Raw genomic sequence first — 22,055 nt, 5'->3', positions numbered from 1 at the left:
TTGTTTGGACAATTGCTGTCGTTCACCGTCCTTCTGGCATTTACTTATTACCTGTCTTAGATCTTGTTTGTAATTTTGGTCTTCAGTGAGTGATGAATTGAATTTCCAGTAACCAGGACCTGATTTTATTGTTTTAATTTTCAATTTCAATGAGATTGCGTTATGATCTGATTTTATGGAGGGTCTAATATCAGTTTTTCTTGTAATCTTGTAGAAATTAACCAATAATCTAATCTTGAAGCTATACCTAGTGATAACTGACGCCAGGTAAATTGCCTTTTTTCAGGCCATATTTTTCTCCATATATCTAAAAGCTTCAAACTCTTAATCATTTTTTGCAAGTATTTACATTGTTCATAGTTTCCTTTGACACCTTTAGTATCTTTAATTTTATTTTGAACGCAATTAAAATCGCCTCCAACAATCAAAGCATATTTTGCATGTCTTCTAATCCAGTGAAATGTCTTTTTGAAAAACATATCTTTATACATCTTTTTTGTTGGCGCATACAAATTAACCAGTGTAAATTTCTTATTTTCTATAGACATATTAACTAAAATTCTTCTACCATCATCTGTTACACATATTTTTTCTATTGCAATATCAAGCTTACTTTTATATAGTATTGTAACACCTTTGCTTCTATTGGTTCCAAAAGAACTAATTATTTCCATGTTCCATTCTTTGGATATAATATTTTCCAAGTTTTTATCAAGATATGTTTCCTGAAGGAAGCAAATATCGGTTTCTTGATTTTTTAACCACTTATATAAAATGTTACGTTTTTCTTTATTTCGTAACCCCCTAACATTTAGGGATACAAAGTGTACGTAATTTCTATTCATAGGTATTAGAGTTTATTCACATTTGATCAACATTACATCTTTTAACACAACTACTTTCTTTTTCCTTTTGATCTTGATCCTCTGTTCCTTCTCTTTTGATGGTTACTTTTGCTTTTCTGTTTTCTCTTCTCACCTATCTGGGTAGGCGACGGAGTCACTGCGCTCATACTTGTGTCTTCATATACAGATTCATCTGACTGCGAATCATCTGACGAGTCAGACTCGTCTCTAATGCTAGGGTTCTTAGTAAACTCCAGTTTGCCAGCTCTTAGTTTTAAAAGTCCTTGTTGTTGCTTTGGACGAACTGACACGTTCTCTGCCGTCTTTAACACAGAAGGTGATAACTGTGTTTCTTGTTCTGATTCTGTTGGTGTAGGCGCAATGTATACATCTGGTATATTGCATACTTTATCCGGGCAAGTCCCTTTGCATGTCCTTCATTTTGGCAGATTGCACACTTTATTTCATTCTTACATGTGCCAACATAGTGTCCTTTTTGCAGACAGTGACTACATGTTACTTCGCTTGTCTTGGGTTGCCCCTGGTGGTATAACTTGGCTTTGAAGCCGAGTATAGCAACATATCTGGGTAACGGTTCTTTAGGTTTCTTTATTTCTACTCTTCTATTCCCTGTTAAGCACTTGACTAGTTTACCTCCAACTCGCAATTGTTCTTTCTTACATTCTCCTCTGATTTCAGCTCCTACCATTCTCAAAGCACCGAGTATGCAACTGTCACTCACCGACAGGGGCACGTCACATACACGGACCGTTGTGGAATCTGGTTGTATTATGTACGGATTGTTTTCATGAATCGTAACGTTCTTACTTCTGATATTCAGACCCTCTGCCATCAGCTTGCATCTTGATGTTAAGTCACTGATATATAGACGCCATAAACTGCCAATGCGTTGGACGCCTTCAATGTACTCCTGTCTGATTGATTTACTTATAGCTATGTACAATGAGGTAAATGAGAGTTTTGACATTAATGAAATTTTCCAAAATAATTAATAATGAAATCAATCATGACCTCATATTTCACTGAAAAAAATGTGACGGGAAACTAATAATTTCATGTCATTAGCCTAGTATTTCTAAATAAGTAATGAATACAGTCACCTACCTGGACAACCGATTCTTTAGAAATGCTTAGTCGCGCTAAAAGTCGATCGATACATGTTAAAATCAGCACAATTCAGAGATACACCTTTTTGCTATGAAATTAATTTTCTCGGTCAAATATAAAGCAATATTTTTTTTTCTTCAGTAATGTCAGTTAAAAACTTGGTGCTTGGATATGCATTTTTTTTAAAAATCCTGGTGTTAAAATTAAGCATCAAATTGTATCTTTTAGTGTGATATTTTTGATTTTTATAGGCCTTGAGTTCGCCTGCGAGCTTTTTACGGAATTGATTTTTAGCGTCTCAAACTAATATAGTTTGCTAAAGAAAGATATTTCCCACCTCTGTAAAGCACATCGTGTGGTCTATATATTATAGTTTTGTCAGAATTTCCGTTTTTATTTTACCCTTTTTCCCTTTATGCATTGAAAATGTCAAATTCGGTGCTTTTATCTCGTGCGCAACCAGCAGAAATAGTCGATATTTTCATTGTTGTCATCCAGGGCAATTTTCCATTGAAAAGCAAAGATCATGAAGATTGCCCGACTAGCGATTTGGTAGCCCAAATCCCCAATTGGGTTTTCTGGTAAATGAGGTGAATTTTAAAATTTGCTCCCGTGATAGCCTGCAATTTCAATTTATATGGATTCCATGATTATGAAAACCATTTTGTCTGTCTGTGTGTTTGTTTACCTAGGTTAGTCCGTATTAAGAGACGCACGCTTGAGGTTCATGAAAATCCACGGTCCAAACCTAGAAAAATTAGCGTATTATTATAGGGATTTTAATCTTCTGTCCCTCCTATCTCCATGTGAATTTTGTATGACCTACCCACTGCCCCCCCCATCGCGGGTTGCCATTTTCATTACACCCTTCAGACTTGTGTTCGGGTTTCTGTAGAGATTCATCAGTGTTCGGGTTTGTTTTTAATTTAGGCCTATATTATATATATATATAGGCCTAACCATATTTGTCATAATTAAGCGCTATACCTAAATGTATAGCTATGCTATATATTTAGTTAGGGGGAAAAGTTCACTTTGGTGACCACTCTCTGGCTAGTAAGGTTTGACGATTGATTCGACTTCTATGGACCATTTAGAAAAAAATAGCCACCATGTCCCTCGCGAAAATCCCGGCATTTTTCGCTAGAGGCCAAAATCCAAAATGGCCGCCACCACCATTTTGAAAATTTAAGTTTTGAACCAGAGCACCTATAATCATGCACAAAGACACTTTTTCGGATATGTCGAGTACAAGGATTCCGATTCTGACATTAGTTTGACATTACGGCATCATTTTCACCCAGAAATCCAAGATGGTGGCCGGCACCATTTTGAAAAATTTAGTTTTGAACAAGAGGACCTTAAATCGTGTACAAAGACACTTTTTTGGATAAGTCGACCACAAGGATTTCAAATTTGACATTACTTTGACATTACGAACTCATATTTACCCAGAAATCCAAGATGGTGGCCGCCGGCGCCATCTTGAAAAAAATAAGTTTTGAACCAGATTACCTAAAAGCGTGTACAACGACACTTTTTTTTGGTAAGTCGACTCCAAGAAATCCGAATCTGACATTAATTTGACGTTACAAAATATTTTTTGCCCAGAAATCCAAGATGGCCCCCATTTGGTAGAGCGTAAATGTGATTTTTGAATGAAAGCAGAAGCATAAATGTGTCATTTCCGCCTTATCTGGGGTTCATGTCCCTTATATGGGGTTTAAACTGCCTTATCTTGGGTTTGCATCCCTTATCTAGGGATAAGGCGCCTTACCTGTGGTTTAGACGGCCTTATCCTGGGTTTACGTTCCTTACCTGTGGCTAAGATGCCTTAACCTTAGCATATCGCAGTCTAAACCCAGATAAGGCATCTAAACCCCAGATAATGCGCCGTAACCCCAGATAAGGGACGTAGACCGTCGATAAAGCAGTCCAACCCCAAATAAGGCGCTTTAACCCTAAATGAGGAACATAAACCTAAGATAAGGCATCTAAACCCCACATAAGGTGCCCAAACACTAGATACGGGTCGTTAACCCCAGATAAGGGTCGTAAACCTCAGATAAGACATCTAAACCCAAGATAAGGCGCCTTAACCCCAGATAAGAGACGTAAACTCAGATATGACAGTTTAAACCCCCGATAAGGCGCCGTAACCCCAGATAAGGGACGTACACCTCAGATAAACCAGTCCCAACCCCACATAAGGCGTCTTAACCATAAATAAGGAACATAAACCTAATATAAGAGAAGTAAACCCCAGACGGCGCCTTATCTGGGGTTTAGACTGCCATATCTGAGTTTTCGTCTCTTATCTGGGGTTAAGGCGCCTTATCTTGAGTTTAGATGCCTTATCTGAGGTTTACGACCCTTATCTGGGGTTAACAACCCTTATCTAGAGTTAAGGCACCTTATGTGGGGTTTAGATGCCTTTTCTTGGGTTTATGTTCCTTATTTAGGGTTAAGGCGCCTTATTTGGGGTTTAGACTGCTTTATTTGGGGTCTACGTCGCTTATCTGGGGTTACGGCGCATTATCTGGGGTTTATATGCCTTATCTGGGTTTAGACTGCGATATGCTAAGGTTAAGGCATCTTAGCCACAGGTAAGGAACGTAAACCCAGGATAAGGCCGTCTAAACCACAAATAAGGCGCCTTATCCCTAGATAAGGGATGTAAACCCAAGATAAGGCAGTTGAAACCCCATATAAGAGACATGAACCCCAGATAAGGCGGAAATGACACACTTATGCTTCTGCTCACATTCAAAAATCACATTTACGCTCTACCAAATGGGGGCCATCTTGGAATTCTGGGCAAAAATTATTTTGTAACGTCAAATTAATGTCAGATTCGGATTTCTTGGGGTCGACTTACCGGAAAAAGTGTCTTTGTACACGATTTTAGGTAATCTGGTTCAAAACTTATTTTTTTCAAGATGGTGCCGGCGGCCACCATCTTAGATTTCTGGGTAAATATGAGTTCGTAATGTCAAAGTAATGTCAAATTTGAAATCCTTGTGGTCGACTTATCCAAAAAAGTGTCTTTGTGCACGATTTAAGGTCCTCTTGTTCAAAACTAAATTTTTCAAGATGGTGCCGGCCACCATCTTGGATTTCTGGGTGAAAATGATGCCGTAATGTCAAACTAATGTCAGAATCGGAATCCTTGTCCTCGACATATCCGAAAAAGTGTCTTTGTGCATGATTATAGGTGCTCTGGTTCAAAACTTAAATTTTCAAAATGGTGGTGGCGGCCATTTTGATTTTGGCCTCTAGCGAAAAATGCCGGATTTTCGCGAGGGACATGGTGGCTATTTTTTTCTAAATGGTCCATAGAAGTCGAATCAATCGTCAAACCTTACTAGCCAGAGAGTGGTCACCAAAGTGAACTTTTTCCCCTAACTAATTATTATGTAATATCATGTACATGTAGGCCTATAGGGTGGGGTGGGTGCAGGGCTGTGTGAGGTGGGTAGTGGGGTGTATGTAGGGAAACTTTGGTGTGGTAATCAACACACTTTAACCATGACTTTCAATGCAAGGCTTATTGTTGCCACAAATGTTTTTTTTTTTTTTTCCTTAAGGTTATTTAATAAGTTTTTATAAACTTCCATGTTTAACCTGGTATTGTTTTGGCAGCTTCATTAGGGCTTATGACTTTCGGTGGGTTTCCAAAAGCAGTTTCAAACAAACACAAACAAAAGGCACCATACCCAGTCACCTTCATGACAATTGAAACACTACGTCAAGTATTAACATCCAAGTTATTCTGTTTTTAGGCAAGCAATTTTAAATAATTGCTTGAACAGGTTTTTGTTTAAAAACAAAAACCTGTTTAAGTTAACAATGAAAATGAATGGTTCTTATAAGGCACAATCTCTGATGAGGGACTCAAAGCGCGTAAAGCACGAAATTTACAAACAAACATAAAAACAATCAATTTATAAAGATGTTTAAAAACAAAAACCTGTTTAAGTTAACAATGATAATGAACGGTTCTTATAAGCCACAATCTCTGATGGTTCTTATAAGGACAATCTATTTCTGGCGTTTAAATAACGAAAGTCTGGGGCGTTACGCCGGGGCGTTACGAAGGTTTTTTCTTTGGAAGTGTGTTCCAAACAGTGTGATTGATCATAAAACATACAGCGTAATATAATGTTTTGTAAAAGAAAGTTTTGTTTAAAATATTGCCCAATTGCATGTAAGCCTTCGGGCAAAGTTGTTTTGAGGAGAAGCAAATTTCAACACATTGGTCCGAATCACTCACGTGATGATGAAATATCCTCATCGTGCTATAAACATGATCAGTATAGGAGCGCTATTAGGCCTGGGAATTTCGTTGCTATATTGAAGTTCTGGCAACACTGTATCATGCCGGTATTCCTATAAACCCAGGGATATCGATCCACAATGCTAGTATTATTAGCCGTATATTTCACGCGTTGATTTTGAAAAAATTTCAGCCGGTGAAAAAATGGTGAAATCAAAACGTAAATTCTGACAATCTATGATATATCGCTCACGGTGATGTGCGTTAGAAAGTTGGGAAAAATCCTTCATTAGCGAACTATATTACTTTGAAAAGCTAAAAGGTTGATCCAAGAAAAGGCTCGCGGGCAGAGTTTAAGCCTATCAAAATCGAAAATCTTACACGAAATGACTGAATTTCAAGCCTAAGTTTAACACTAGGATTTGAAAAAAAAATAAGTATCAAGCACTACAATTTGACCTGACATTTACTGAAATTTGGCCGAGAAAATTAATTTTACATTGAAAAGGTGTAACTCAAAATTTAGCTCGTTTCAACACCAAATTCGATCGTTTGTATTGCCACATTAAATGACTGAGTGAGCCTTGCTAAACAAAAGAATCTGTTGTCCAGGTTGCTAACTGAATATGCATGCTAGAGGCACTTAACTTTCCGTTAATGTTCGGCTTAAGTTTATGTTCGACTGTCTAAAGGGTGATGGCGTCGTTGTCAAGGTTCACACCATGCACCAACCTTCGACATGAAATTTTTCAAAAGGGAAACACAAGGACCAGTGACAGAGCGCAGCGTCTTAGCGTGGAAGGACTCCTGGAAGCGGCAGCTTTAATTAGCATGAGGCCGCATTGATATGTAAATAGCGTATTGTTATTTAAATTTGTGCCCAGACGTATTGAGGGCGACAGTCATGTTATCCATATGCATATGCCGGGCATGTCAAATTGCTGAGTGAAGGCTCATAATCACCTTTCTGTATAGTTAATAAGCTAGTATATTTCGTGTACCAGTTGGTTATAACAAAAATTAGTATTAAATATATTAAGTGTATAAACTTTGAAATTTACATGAATTTGAAGAGCAGAGCTTCGAAATCTAGCTAAGTCAGGTGGTGTGAAATTCTGCTGCGTGACCCCCTCAGCGTGGTAGAATTATATTCATAAAACATTGAATTTAACAGATATCATGGGCAGCTAACCACGATTTATCAGCATTTAAAATATATGTTAATTAACAAAGATAAATAATAAAGAGTACAAATGGCAATTAACTAGTAAACAAGCCTGAAATCTTAAAATGTTGCCACGTGATTTCCCGAACACATGATATGTCAACATGTGACCACTATTCAGATTTACCGTAAATATTTGGAGTATTGTTGCACGGCTTGCACATACACTGTGCATTTCTTTACCTCCGTATAAAATCAATAATTCATGCTGGGAGCCAAGTAACATGCTGTCTGCTTAGTGCAGATTGGTATTTTATTTTTCTTGAGAGCATAATAGAAATACATAAGACGAATAAGGCGCCATGATGGAAGGTCAGGTCGGGTATCAAAGGTTATTGTAACTTCAAATACTACTTGTGTTTCACACCTTGCCTCTGTCACATATTTCCTTCATATTATTGACAGCAAGTCCTAATTTGGACTTTGCTATTGCAAAATGTCATTTCATACCAAATTAGTAGACTTTCTTTAAAAAAACATATCACTGGTGCCTGATGGGAATAGGCCTACCCGTCCGCCATTTCATGTTATTATACCTCATAAATATTTATTAGGTAATCCAGACATCTTATTGGTTAATAACGCTAGCGTCCGAGTACGGTATTTTGACTACTTCCCCGCGCCTGTGCAATTACGCGCACGCGGGGAAGTAGTAAAAACTTCCGCACCCTACTACCACACGGTGTCTCGACCCCGCGCGTCACCGTTCCTTCAGACGTAGCATTATGCTACACAACGGTGATTCTGCAGACGCGTTTATCGTGAAAATGGCGTCTGCTGCAGTTATTTTGCCGAGATTACCGATGGATAATAACACGCTAATATGACATTTTATGAAACAAAATGCTATTTATGGAATGTTAAAAAGAAAATTAGAATAATATAGGTCAAAATGTAAATTGATTGAACAGAAATCCTCCAATAAAATCAAGTAAGCAAAATATTAAGTTTATTTACCATGCTGGCCGGCACGTTAACTGGTGTGTGTGTTGACTTTAACCGTGATTAGTGAAAATATTTATGAGGTATAGTAAAACAAATACAACATGTTCCATTTCGGGAAGTAGTCAAATCATCCAACACCTCGGGACCAGTAGTTTTGACTACTTCCCCTCAAAACATGTTGTATCTGTATACAACTGGATCGTTTTCGCCTGGTTTGTGCCAGATGTTTTGGGGGAGCGCTACCCCGGGGAGCGCTATACTCTCATTGAACAGGCAGAGTTCGCAAAACTAACAATGTTGTTATTTGCCAATATCAATTAACATGATCCAAGGGGTCGAACATTAATTATTCATAACGGATCGATAACTGGCCTCACTTGCTAGCTAGTAAACCAGCGGAATTTTTCATAGGTTTTGCGTTGCTAATAGAACAACCGTGAATTTAGTGTCACCCTCTTAGACCACCTGGTAACGAGTTCATGAGTAGCCAGCTGAACAGAGTCACCCATTCAGTTACCATCATTTAAAATTCACACGCCCTGTGTCATGCCTTCCATAGCATGTGTATGGATTTCAACCCTCGGGATTTTAACTGGAATATCCTATTTATACCCATGTAATATTATGAAACCCACTGCGGATCTCTTAATGAAAGACGAATTCATTATTCTCACCGTTTCGTCTTTCAGCCATTCCAAACCCTGTGCAAAGCCGTTGATACGTCGTATGTTTTCTGGTGGAACTACTGCTCCCTGAAGTAAGAAAAGGGGTACGATAATTATCACAAGCCTGAAGCTTATTAATTTTAGTTTGACCAAAAGTCTAATGGTATTTTATAAGTTGACCTCAAATGACATTTGACCTCAATATTATGACCTTGAACACCACCAATAGATGAGGCTTTGCATAGTGCAGCTATGACCTAAATTTGGTTGCAATATAATTTGAACTGTTCAAATGAGACCAAATTTTAATTTACAAATTGTCCTCAAGTGACATTTGACCTCAGTATTTGACCTTGGATACCACCATCACAAGAAGATACCCATAATGCAGTTGAGGGTTCACAATGCAGCTATAACCTAAATTTGTTTGCAATAGGATTTGAACTTTGAACACCGCCAATAGATGAGGGTTGCCATAATGTAGATGACCCAAGTGTGATATAGGCCTAAAATTGGATGGTTTGAACCCAATACTACAAATTTATTGGCCTTGCTATGAGTTTTAAAATATTGGACGAGACGTACGAGTCCAATTATTTTAAAACTAATAGCAAGACCAATAAATTTGTAGTATTTGGTTAGCCTTTCTGAAAGGCCCGTTGGTTATCCCCCCGATTTTCCCACTTGACAAGGATCGTCGGGAGGGATAGTGAGTAGTCTTTGACAAAGACTAGTATTGGGTGAAACATCCTAGCAAACACAAAAACGTTTTAAAAACGTTTTGAATACGTTATATTTTGGTTTTGGTAAAAACGTTTTAATAACATTAAAATGTCGGGTTATATAAAGGTCATAATAACGTTTTAAAACGTTTTGTATGAAAACACACTGTAACAATATTTTTAAATGTTTTCAAAACATGTTATTGTAAACTATTTTTGCAAACATTTTTGCCAAATATGTCAATACTTAAATAACATTATGTTAAAATATTTGAACCCAGCAAACACAGAAATGTTCTTAAAATGTTTTTTCCAAAACCTGTTAATAACATTTAAATGTCGGGTTATATAAAGGTCATGAAAACGTTTTTAAAACGTTATTGAAAATATTTTAGGCAAACATTTTTCGCAAAATATTTTTTAAACCCGAAAATAACATTCTGTTTAGAATGTTTTGTATCAAGTTTTCAAGAATGTTTTTGGAATGTTATTAAAACGTTTTTATACCCTTTATATAACCCGACATTTAAACGTTTTCTGTAAAACATTTTTGTTTGCAGTAGATTATCAAAAAATGTTTTTTAAGGTTACGAAAACGTTTTATACTCTTAATATACCCTTTATATAACCCGACATTTAAACGTTTTCTGACAACCTTTTATAACCTTTTGCGAATGATGTCGAAAACGTTTTGTGTTTGCTGGGATACCATCTAATTTTATCATTATTATGTTTTCAAAATCTTTAATCTGTGTTTAAATTAGTTTGTGTTTATCGTAGAACTCTACTAGGTTTGCAGGCATGAAGCGTCCAAGTTCATGTGATGGCCAGCAAAATATAGTAGTAACATTCAGTGCAGCTGCAAATATTTGAAGAATTTACCAATGCTAGCAGTGGAGTCTAGAGAGACTGACACCTGTGGGCTGTGGCACTATATGCTGGTTTCATATATAGGCCTACTTTCCTGCCACATGCCGCTTTGCTGCTCTGGCAACGATTTTACTGCACTGTACAGTTGCACCAGAAACCCCTACGGTTACCAGCAGCAAGCCAAGATATCAATCACTCTACGACATATCGCTAGGTCTAGGAGTTCAATTTAATTTCAAGTCAACATGGGTTTCATATTCATCCTGCTGCCGTTCAGCAGGGTGCCGCTCCGCTTGCAGAAAAGCACAAGCAGTGCATGAAACGGCAAGCGACTGAAGGTATGAAATCAGCATTAGGCTAGGCCTAAGACTAGCATGACTAGGCTTTGGCTAAAATTCAGGACAAGCTGATGAATGAGTTTTATATTCAAGACAAAATTGCTCCTCACATAGTCATAGATCTGGCAGCTGCATCGGCTAGCAGTTTTAATACTACTTTACCAGACTATGTAAAGAACTTGATGGTTGCTACACAAGAATGCTTAGATCAGTATGCAACATCAATTGGAGGGTGCACACCAGTAAATAGCTCCCATTGACTTTCTGTACAAACAGGGTCCAGGAAAACGTCATTTTCTTGACTCTAGAGCGACTCAGTTCTTCAAAACTTACTCTTTCTGCAAGTCGAAGGTCAGATAAAGTCATCTATTGTAGAAATTATATACGGAGTCCAGCATTTTTTTCCAGAAAAATGCCGATTAGATCACCCTATAGCCCATACAGCGTACACCACCTTACGAATAGCTTGGTGTTTCTGAAACATATGTTGAAACACATTTTGAAAGTTTAGCCAAATTGTAATAAACAGTCAGATCCTGCTCATTTTTCACAGACAATCTATTTCCCAGGCCAAATGAGGATTAAATATGAATCAGGGCCTAATACTAATAGTTGGGTTTTAAGCCTTTTCTAATGGATTTAATTCAGTCGTATTGCACGTTTCCTCGTTTGAAACACTGATTTTTTTCTCCCAGGGTGTGAGAGACTTGTATTTACTGGTGTGCACTCTGGAAGCAGCACATCACGAACAAAGAGCTATATGGTGACCTACCGAAACTTTCACAGAAGCAAAAATGAACCTGTAGCTAAGCTGATCCATTGGACACCAAAACAGAAGACCTGGTAGACCCCCCTCTAACATACGTGGATGTATTGAAACATGACACTGGTCTGGATGTTATGGATTTGGGAACGGCCATGCAGGACAGAAGGGTTTGGCGTGCTGTTGTAGTTCGAGGACACCACTCATCTTAAGCAAGTAAGCAACTTATCGTAGAACTCTCCTAGGTTCGCAGGCATGAAGCTTCCAAGTATATGGCCAGCAAAATACAGTAACATTTGGTGCAGCTGCAATATCTGAAGGATTTACCAATGCTAGCAGTAGAGTCTAGTCTAGAGAGACTGACACCTGCGGCACTATACTGGTTTCATACTTTCCCGGATACACTGCGCACCCTCTACTTACCTCCCACGACCTGATCTATACACAAAACGAAGTTTGGGACCACAAGAAACCCCCTGTACCACAGAAAAAGGTTTTGACTCGGAAATAAGCCTCACGCCTGTCCATCCAGCCCTCTCCGCCCTCATTAAGGGCATATTTGCGGAGAGGCCCAGATCACTCCTGGTTCCGGAGTGGGACCTCCCGTGGGTGTTGCGATATCTAGCTGAGATTTTTGAGCCCTTCGAGAATCTCTCGCTGCAGGACCTGACACTGTTCTTAGTGGCAGTGGCCTGCGGCCGTCGTTGCTCTGATATTCATGCTCTGTCGATCGACGAGCCCCATATACGCTTCACCTACGGGGTTGTCTCTATTCTGCCTAGGACCGGATTTTTGGCTAAGAACCAGATCATGTCCTTCTCTACCCCGGTGTTCCTCCCTGATATGGTCCTGGTCGCGGGGCAGGAGGAGAAACCGTCATGCCCCGTTAGGGCCCTTAGATCGTACCTAAAGCGTAGCGAGCAGATCAGGGGAACATCAGGCAGCTTTTTATCACATCGGCGGCCAGGCCATTTAGGCCGGCCGCTAAAAGCACCATTTGCCACTGGGTTGCCTCCGTCATCCGTTGCGCCCATCAAAAACATCATGAACGGATAACGGGTCCCCAGACACTGTCACAGTCAGGTGTCACAACACTCGTTCCCAAGCGGCCTCTTGGGCCTTCCATTCTGGGACGTCCTTAAGGGAGGTGCTCGACGCAGCAGGCTGGAAGAGCCCCACCACCTTCCAGTCGTCCTACCTTGAGGACGTCCTCGCAAGTCGTTCAGCTGTAGGTACTTCAGCACTGCTTGCAGTTTAGGACCACAAGAAACCCCTGTACCACAGAAAAGGTTTTGGCACCCCGGGAGAACAGGGATGACAACGCCCAGGTGTTGGTATCGCCCAACACTAACGAGATATCGCCCTCACCAATTCGTTTCTTGCGACCAACAAGGACGTGTTTACGAAGAGCTCCAATTTCTGTTGAGAAATATCGTAGCAGCGTGAGGCTTATTTCCGAGTAACGGTTACGCAAGTATCAGTTATCACTTCGGTGGTATTTTCTGTAACTTTAGCAAGATTTGTTCCCATTTGTGATGTTTTTTTCTTGCTAGTTTCTCGTAGTCTATGTGGCCGACGTGAGACCGCCCAAGTAAAATAATCATAGGTTCTCACTCGGCTACCCCTGGTAATTCCACAGTGAGGTCGCCGGGATTATTTCTTGGTGATTTCCCCTTCTGTCCCGGCTACTTTGGCTTTCGTAGTCGGTGTTTTGATTCATTTTTCTTCGCACATGCAGTAAGCTTAAAATTCGCGTTTTTTCGCTTAAAAGTGCGGGGGCATATGTCAAAACTGTTCCCATGAGCACCTTTCAGTAGTAGGGGATCTCGTGTTCACTTTTTTTGATCCCGTGCGCTTTCTCATGTTTTGGGTTCTCTGGCGGTTGAGGAGGGGGTCCTCCCCTTTGGGGAGTCTGTGGCCCCATTGCAGGTTGGCCCTCTTGCTTATCACTCTCCTCTTACGCCGGGGTTCCCTCCCTTCAGTCTCTTCGGAGACGAGAGGGGGTTTACATGTTTTCTTATCCTTTCTCCATTGCAGGTAGCTCCAGGAGACCAGGTATGAGAGAGACGGTCTCTCTCTCACTCTGTTGCTGGGTGGCTCGTACCCTCACGGCTCCCTGAGCGCTACGTCGTCCGGGTCGATTGCCGTAGGTGGGTGTACAGCCCAGGCACCCCTGAGCAATGGCCTGGCTCGCGCCCGAGCTGCCACTCCTCGACTACACCTGTTGCGGTCGGGTTGAGTGCCCCGGGCGTGGGCGCTACTCAGGCGTCCTCCCTGAGCGCTACGGCGTCAGGGTCGAGTGCCGTCTGTGGGTGTGCAACCCCGGCACCCCTGAGTGATGGCCTGGCTCGCGCCCGAGCGGCCACTCCTCGACTGCACCTGTTGTGGTCGGGTTGAGTGCCCCGGGCGTGGGCGCTGCTCAGGCGTCCTCCCCGTGTGCGGTTGACCTCAATGGTTCCATGGCTCGACCGTCGGAAGGCCTTCCGTCCGTCCAGGACGGTAGAGCGACCTCCGGTGGCAGCTACGGTCCACCGGTCAGCCGCTCGGATTCCTTACGCTCGGCTCCTGGCCAGAGCGGGTATCGGGATCTCTCCTCTGCCTAGCTGCTCCCCGATGGTGGAGCATTCGAGATCCCAGAGCAGTCAGTGCTCGGCATCTCAGGCTGAGGCCCTGTCAACATTCATCTCATCGCTTTCGGACCCGTCGGCGTTATACCGCATGAACCAACTTATTGGTTTGTTAGGCAAAGAGGTCAGGTGCCCTCGGCGGCAACCCTCCTCGGTCGGTAACCCCTTGCAGAGCCAAGCACCTTGGCCATCCCAGACACGTTCACCGTGGCCGATCAACAGGGTCGATCCTACTCTCTCTCTCTCTCTCGCGTTTGATCTCAGGCCCCTCGCCGTTTCCTCCGCCGGCGAGTATGACCCGGTCCTTCCTTCCGTCAGGCTCGCAGGCTCAGACCCCACATCTTCCCCCGAGCCTAGCTGGCTCGGCGTTCGCTGCAGAAACTCAAGCTTTCTCCTTACATTCGACCGCAGAGCCGCCTCGGTCCTGAGCGTGGCCCCACTCAGGAGCCAACTCGATGGGGAGGGGTTCCTCAGCCCGATCCGGCTCCACCTGGACGGTACCAGTGGAGTTATGATCAGTGTCGAGGCTGGGGGACCCTTACTCATTCCCAGCACCGACTCAGGGCTCCGAGGAGGACCAGTTGCGGTAGAGGCTCCTTACGCCTACGTCTCGGCTCCTTTTCTCGCAGCCGTCCTATCGGACGCTAAGATGCTATTGGAGTTTTGAGACGCCCCCGCAACTGGCTTCCGACTTAGGGTATGCGGCAAAGCCAACTAAGCTATAAACCCCCAGTCAATGCCCTTCATCCCCTTATCACGTGACATCAAAGCACTCACCACGTCCGTACAGGATAAGGGTGAGGTAGACCGCCTCCCGTGGCTGGCATCGCACGGGCGTTTCCCCACGTTACAGAGGATGTGGCGTTCTTAGAAACGCTCCCTCTGTTCGGAGGCGGCCTATCACCAGATGGAGCGGGATAAGGGGACCAAGTGTCGCCTGGAGAGCTCCCTCCCCAGGAGTTGAGGGAGCCCCTGGCAGGCTGGACCAAAGGCACCCCACAAGGTGCCTCCCTGGGATAGGGCCCGGGATGAGGAGCTACGGTCCCTGGAGTCTCTCGCCAGGGACGGGCTCCGCATTTCTAGCACGGAGCTTGCTGGACAAGAAAATGTCCTTGTCCCCTGAGGCGATACTGAGGACAGTCCATGTGTTGGCAGACCTCAATCATCTCTCGGCAGAGCACTTCGCTCGTATCTCGACCCGTTCTGTCTTAGCGCGCCGAGCCTTGGTTGCCCATGCGCTCAACTTTTCTGATAAAAGAGAGCTGAGGTCTGCTCCGTTTGGTACCGATCTATTCGGCGGGGCCTTGCCCAGGATGGCCGAGGATGAGCGTACCAAACGGAAGGCGGCTAAGGAGGCCAGCCAACCAAAGGCATCGGCCACATTAGCGCCCAAGCAGTTTCGGCCCAAAATTCTGACAGCCAACCCGACCTATATCCAGGTGCCTCAACAGCAGCAGCTGGTTGCTCAGTAATTTCAGCAGCAGCAGTATCCTTCCCTCTTGCAGCCGTTATTTCCGCCAGCCACCCATGCCCCCTTCTGGCTCCGTTCGGGGTGCAAGAGGCGGCAGGCGGAATCGCAACCGCAATCGCAGTCGCAAGGGAGGGCGAGGCAAGAGTGACGGTGCCGGTCGTGACGACCCATCCGCCCGCTCCCAGTGGGTGGTCGTCTCCTGGCATTTGCCAGGGCTTGGCGGGGGGTGACCTCAGACCGATAGGTCCTAGAGACAGTGTCTCTAGGCTACCAGATCGAGTTCACCTCCCGTCCTCCTCGGTTCCGGGGGGGTCGAGTCACCCCGTCACCGCTGGATCCCTTACAGAGGGAGGCCTTGGTGGGGGAGATCGAAGCTCTCCTAACAAAGAGAGCCATCACACCTCTCCCCATGGCCTTCCGTACAGGCCATTACTCCACGTTCTTCCTTACCACAAAGAAATCCGGGGAGTGGCGCCCAATCCTCAACTTGAAGCCCCTGAATGCTTACATCAAGGCCCAACGTTTCCGGATGGAGACGCTGCGGGCGGTGTTATCTGTCCTTCAGCCAGGCTGGTGGGGAGTCACCCTAGATCTGAAAGATGCATACCTCCACGTACCAATCTGCGAGTCAGACCAGAAATGGCTTCGCTTCGTGTTCGACGGTACCGCCTTTCAGTTCCGGGTCCTCCCGTTTGGCCTCTCCACGGCCCCCGGACATTCACTCGACTGGTCAAGTCGGTGGCAGAGTTTCTCCGGAGGAAGGGGATCACGATCTTCGTCTACCTAGACGACTGGTTGTTGGTAGCCTCCTCTCCGCAGTGTCTGCGCCAGGATGTTCACGGGGTGTGCAGGCTGGTCGAGTCCCTGGGGTTTATCATAAACCACCAGAAGTCTTTTCTCTCCCCCATCTCAGTCGCCTCAGTTCCTAGGGGCGACTATAGACTTCGCCAGGGGCCGGATTTCTCCTATAGACTCGAGGATCGGCTCTGCGCTCTGCAGATCAGGCAGGCAGCATCGGTCCAGGCTCGGTCGTGGCTTCGCCTTCTAGGGCCAGCCTCATAGATCTGGTTCCAGGCTGCCGGCTACGCACGAGGAAGATACAGTTGTACTTCCTCGGACGGTATCGAGCGTGGCGCCATCCTTTGAGCCTCAGGATTCCGGTCCCTCGGCATCTCCTCCCCTGCCTCTCCTGGTGGATAGGTCAGCCGAGTGTTCAGATAGGCGTTCCATTCCCGAAACCCCGTCCTTCCCACGTCCTTACCACGGATGCATCCAAGTCAGGGTGGGGAGCCCACTTTCAGGGCGTCAGGCTCTCCGGGCGTTGGTCGAGGACTCAAGCTCGGAGACACATCAATCTCCTCGAGCTGTGGGCCATTTTCCTCGCCCTCCGCCAGTTGGGTCTACGGATTCACGGCCTGTTCATCCTGGTCAGATGCGACAGCATGACAGTTGTGTCCTACATCAACAGGGAGGGGGGCACCAGAAGTCCCAGCCTTTGCAAGGAGACGGTGTCCCTCCTCCTGTGGTGTCTACGGCGGGATATTTCCCTCCGTGCGGAGCATCTGGCCGGGGTAGACAACACCCTGGCCGATTCACTGTCCCGAGGGGGGCTTCAGTCATCCACGCGCCTGGCCCAGAGGGGAGCGTCAGTAGAGTGGCATCTTCATCCAGCAGTCTGCCGTTCCATCTTCCAGAGGTTAGATCGCCCGCATGTCGACCTGTTCGCGTCTCATCGGAACCACCAACTTCCCACCTACTTCTCCTGGGGCCAAGACCCCCAGGCGATAGGCAGAGACGCCATGCGGGAGAGCTGGGAGGGCGTATTCGGTTACGCCTTCCCTCCCATTGCTCTGATCCCTCGGGTGCTGGAGAAGGTAGCCCACTCTCCAGGCTGTATTCTCCTTCTAGTCGCTCCTCTCTGGCCCAAGCAGTGGTGGTTCCCCCGCCTCCTAGTGGGGGAGCCAGTCAGCCTTCCTCGCCTAGGGGATCTTTTGTCCGTTCCGTCACGCCAGCAGGTTCAGATGGGAGTGATCAACAACCTCCATCTGACTGTTTGGCGTATTTCCGCCAGTCCTACCAGGCGGCGGGACTTTCTGAGTCGGCTGCCGCGCTCGCTGCAAAGGCAAGGCGACAGTCGACTCGACAGACTTACGATTCGCGACTTCGCCGGTTCTACAGGTGGTGAAATCGACCCCCTTTTTGCCCCTGTAGGCGAAGTCGCGGACTTCCTTACAGAAGTTTTCCACGGCGGTTGTATGCCTCGGACCGCCCAAGCGTACAGGACGGCCATAGCAGCGGTCCATCATGGCTTTGGGGAGGCATGACTGTCTCCTCTAGTCCAGCCCTCTCCGCCCTCATTAAGGGCATGTTCTCGGAGAGGCCCCCAGTCCGTTCCCTGGTTCCGGAGTGGGACCTCCCGTTGGTGTTGCGATATCTGTCGATCGACGAGCACCATCTACGCTTTACCAACCGGGGTGTCTCCATCCTGCCTAGGACCGGTTTCTTGGCCAAGAACCAGACCATGTCATTTACTCCTTCCCCGGTGTTCCTCCCTGATCTGGTCCTGGTCGCAGGACAGGCTGAGAAACCGTCATGTCCCGTTAGAGCCCTTAGATCGTACTTAAAGCGTACCGAGAAGATCAGGGGGGACATCAGGCAGCTTTTCATGACATCGGTCAGGCCATTTAGGCCGGCCGCTAGGAGCACTATCAGCCACTGGGTTGCCTCCGTCATCCGTTGCGCCCACCAAAAACATCACGAACGGATGACGGGTCCTCAGACACAGTCACAGTCACAGGTCAGGTGTCACGACATTCGATCCCAAGCAGCATCTTGGGCTTTCCACTCTGGGGTGTCCCTGAGGGAGGTGCTCGACGCAGCAGGCTGGAAGAGCCCCACCACCTTCCAATCGACCTACCTCAAGGACGTCCTCGCAAGTCATTCAGCTGTAGGTACTTCAGCACTGCTTGCAGGCCGCCAGGGATCGGATCGAGGACGTTAGGTGAGTCTTGGGTTGGGTGGTTTTTTTTGTTGTGGTTGAGCGGAGTTTGCACTGTGTGCTATCCTTACCTCTCACGACTTTCTTCCACCTCCTTGCTCTCAGTGGTATTCTGTGCATAGATCAGGTCGTGGGAGGTAAGTAGAGGGTGCGCAGTGTATTCCCCTCTCAGAAGTGAGAGGGACATACACAAGCGCACGATACTTACCTTCCACGACCTGAGCCCTTCCCGTGTTTTCTGCGTTCCACCCCACAAGAAAGTCATACGGTCTCACACGTAGAGGGTCGCAAGAAACGTGTGTTGGTGAGGGCGATATCTCGTTAGTGTTGGGCGACACCAACACCTGGGCGTTGTAATCCCCGTTCTTCCGGGGTGCCAAACCTTTTCTGTGGTACAGGGGTTTCTTGTGGTCCCAAACTGCGTTTTGTGCATAGATCAGGTCGTGGGAGGTAAGTATCGTGCGCTTGTGTATGTCCCTCTCACTTCTGAGAGGGGAATACTATTTACAGAGTGTCCGTCCGTCCGTCCGTCCGTCCGCGCGTTATCGCGTCGCGCATAGCACTTTCGCTGAGTCCTCGCGCTATTGCGTCGAGCGGAGCGCTTGCGCTGAGTCCGCGCGATATCGCGTGCACGCGGATCGCTTTCGCTGAGTAGCAACGGGTAGCAGTGTGTGCAACTGGAAGCATTAGGCCTAACAGTGTGACTACCAGGTGCATCTCATCGGACCAATAGGCCTATTTCAATACGGAACGAGTGCATAGGCCTATTTCAGTAGAACATGACTATTTCCGTGGTCCTCCAGAATGGTTAACATTAAAAGCATTATAACCCGTTATATTAGGCGTTATTGCGTTTACTAATTTCGGGGTATTTTCGGGATCCTCCTTGGAAGACGTAGGCCTAGGCCTATATCATAGTAGTCAAAAAGGTCAGGGCAGGTATATTGGTAACGGGTGTTGGGCAATTAGAGATAGGCCTATTACAAGAACTGCCCGATCCGAGAACCGCGAAATCTACTTATATATATTAGACTTTATTTCAACACGGAAAGCCCAATTCAACAAAAGTTCATCCTGGTCAGATGCGACAGCATGACAGTTGTGTCCTACATCAACAGGGTGGAAGGCACCAGAAGTCTCAGCCTTTGCATGGAGACGGTGTCCCTCCTCTTGTGGTGTCAACGGAGGGATATTTCCCTCCATGCGGAGCATCTGGCCGGGGTAGACAACACCCTGGCCGATTCACTGTCCCTAGGGGGGCTTCAGTCCTCTACGCGCTTGCCCCAGAGGGGAGCGTCAGAAGATTGGCATCTTCATCCAGCAGTCTGCCGTTCCATCTTCCAGATCGCCCGCATATCGACCTGTTTGCGTCTCATCGGAACCATCAACTTCCGACCTACTTCTCCTGGGGTCAAAACCCCCAGGCGATAGGCAGAGACGCCATGCGGGAGAGCTGGGAGGGCATATTCGGTTACGCCTTTCCTCCCATTGCTCTGATCCGCTCTACAGGCTGTTTCCTCCTTCTAATCGCTCCTCTCTGGCCCAAGCAGTGGTGGTTCCCCGCCTCCTGGACCTCCTAGTGGGGAGCCAGTCAGCCTTCCTCGCAGTAGGGATCTTCTGTCCGTTCCGCCACGCCAGCAGGTCAGATGGAAGTGATCAACAACCTCCATCTCACTGTCTGGCGTATCAGGCGGCGGAATTTTCTGAGTCAGCTGCCACGCTCCCCGCAAAGGCAAGGCGACAGACCGTCGGCCGTATCACATACTGACGTATTCGACATTTTTAACATTTTTGAGAAAATTTGTATATTAGTTTGTTATGTTCTAATCTATATATTCACCAAAAACCATGCCTCAAAGTGGCTTAATTAGTAAGATATTAATTAATTTAATTATGTCGTATTTACAAAACATTGAATTGTCCGCATCACATAACGACGTATTTGCCGATCACCTATACTGCGCAAGCCCAGTATATCGTATCTGCAATTTGAAGAATTTGCCGTTTCACATACTGACGTATTTGCGCAACGTATTTGCGCGACTCTGTCATTTCACGGCAAAATTGCTGTTTTGTCCTTTTCACATACTGACGTATTTGCGCAACTGTTTCACATACTGACGTATTTGCGCGACGTATTTGTCATTTGAACGGCGAAATTGACATTAGTCCTTTTCACATAGTGACGTATTTTATTTAATATTGATTTTTTGCAGAATGAGTCAAGCTCTGACAGTGATAAGTGAATTATATTGAAAATATGGTATATTTGCATTACTGTTAACCTGGTTTTAATCGACAATAATATTTTAATCAAGATTATAAGGCAAATGAAAATCGCTAAATTTTCAAGTTCGATTTTTTCGAAATGCGTATTTTGCAAATACGTCAGTATGTGATGCGGCCGACGAGACGACTCAAGAGTCTTACGATTCGCGACTTTGCCGGTTCTACAGGAGGTGGGCCGGTCGAGAAATCGACCCCCATTCTGCCCCTGTAGATTAAGACGCGGACTTCCTTACAGAAGTTTTCCACGGCGGTTGTATGTCTCGGACCGCCCAAGCGTACAGGACGGTCATAGCCACGGTCCATCACGGCTTTGGGGAGGCATGACCATCTCCTCGGGTCCAGCCCTCTCCGCCCTCATTAAGGGCATATTTGCGGAGAGGCCCAGATCACTCCTGGTTCCGGAGTGGGACCTCCCGTGGGTGTTGCGATATCTAGCTGAGATTTTTGAGCCCTTCGAGAATCTCTCGCTGCAGGGCCTGGCACTAAAGACAGTGTTCTTAGTGGCAGTGGCCTGCGGCCGTCGTTGCTCTGATATTCATGCTCTGTCGATCGACGAGCCCCATATACGCTTCACCTACGGGGTTGTCTCTATTCTGCCTAGGACCGGATTTTTGGCTAAGAACCAGATCATGTCCTTCTCTACCCCGGTGTTCCTCCCTGATATGGTCCTGGTCGCGGGGCAGGCGGAGAAACCGTCATGCCCCGTTAGGGCCCTTAGATCGTACCTAAAGCGTACCGAGCAGATCAGGGGGGGGGGCATCAGACAGCTTTTTATTACATCGGCGGCCAGGCCATTTAGGCCGGCCGCTGAAAGCACCATTTGCCACTGGGTTGCCTCCGTCATCCGTTGTATTGCGCCCATCAAAAACATCATGAACGGATGACGGGTCCCC

General features: G+C 45.7%; 1 protein-coding gene across 2 annotated transcripts in view; it reads right to left on the bottom strand.

Moving 5' to 3' along the window:
* LOC140171452 (uncharacterized) overlaps positions 1–22,055 on the bottom strand; it is a 59,125-nt gene that overhangs the window by 6,361 nt on the left and 30,709 nt on the right. For both annotated transcript variants that reach the window (XM_072194719.1, XM_072194720.1), the window contains one exon: positions 9,094–9,171. In XM_072194719.1, coding sequence (XP_072050820.1) covers positions 9,094–9,171 — 78 coding nt within the window. The remainder of the gene's footprint in view (positions 1–9,093; positions 9,172–22,055) is intronic.

Source organism: Amphiura filiformis, chromosome 15 (genome assembly GCF_039555335.1).
Source record: "Amphiura filiformis chromosome 15, Afil_fr2py, whole genome shotgun sequence".
Taxonomy (NCBI): domain Eukaryota; kingdom Metazoa; phylum Echinodermata; class Ophiuroidea; order Amphilepidida; family Amphiuridae; genus Amphiura; species Amphiura filiformis.
The sequence above is the reverse complement of the archived record's forward strand: the minus strand, read 5'-3'. Positions and strand labels throughout refer to the sequence as shown.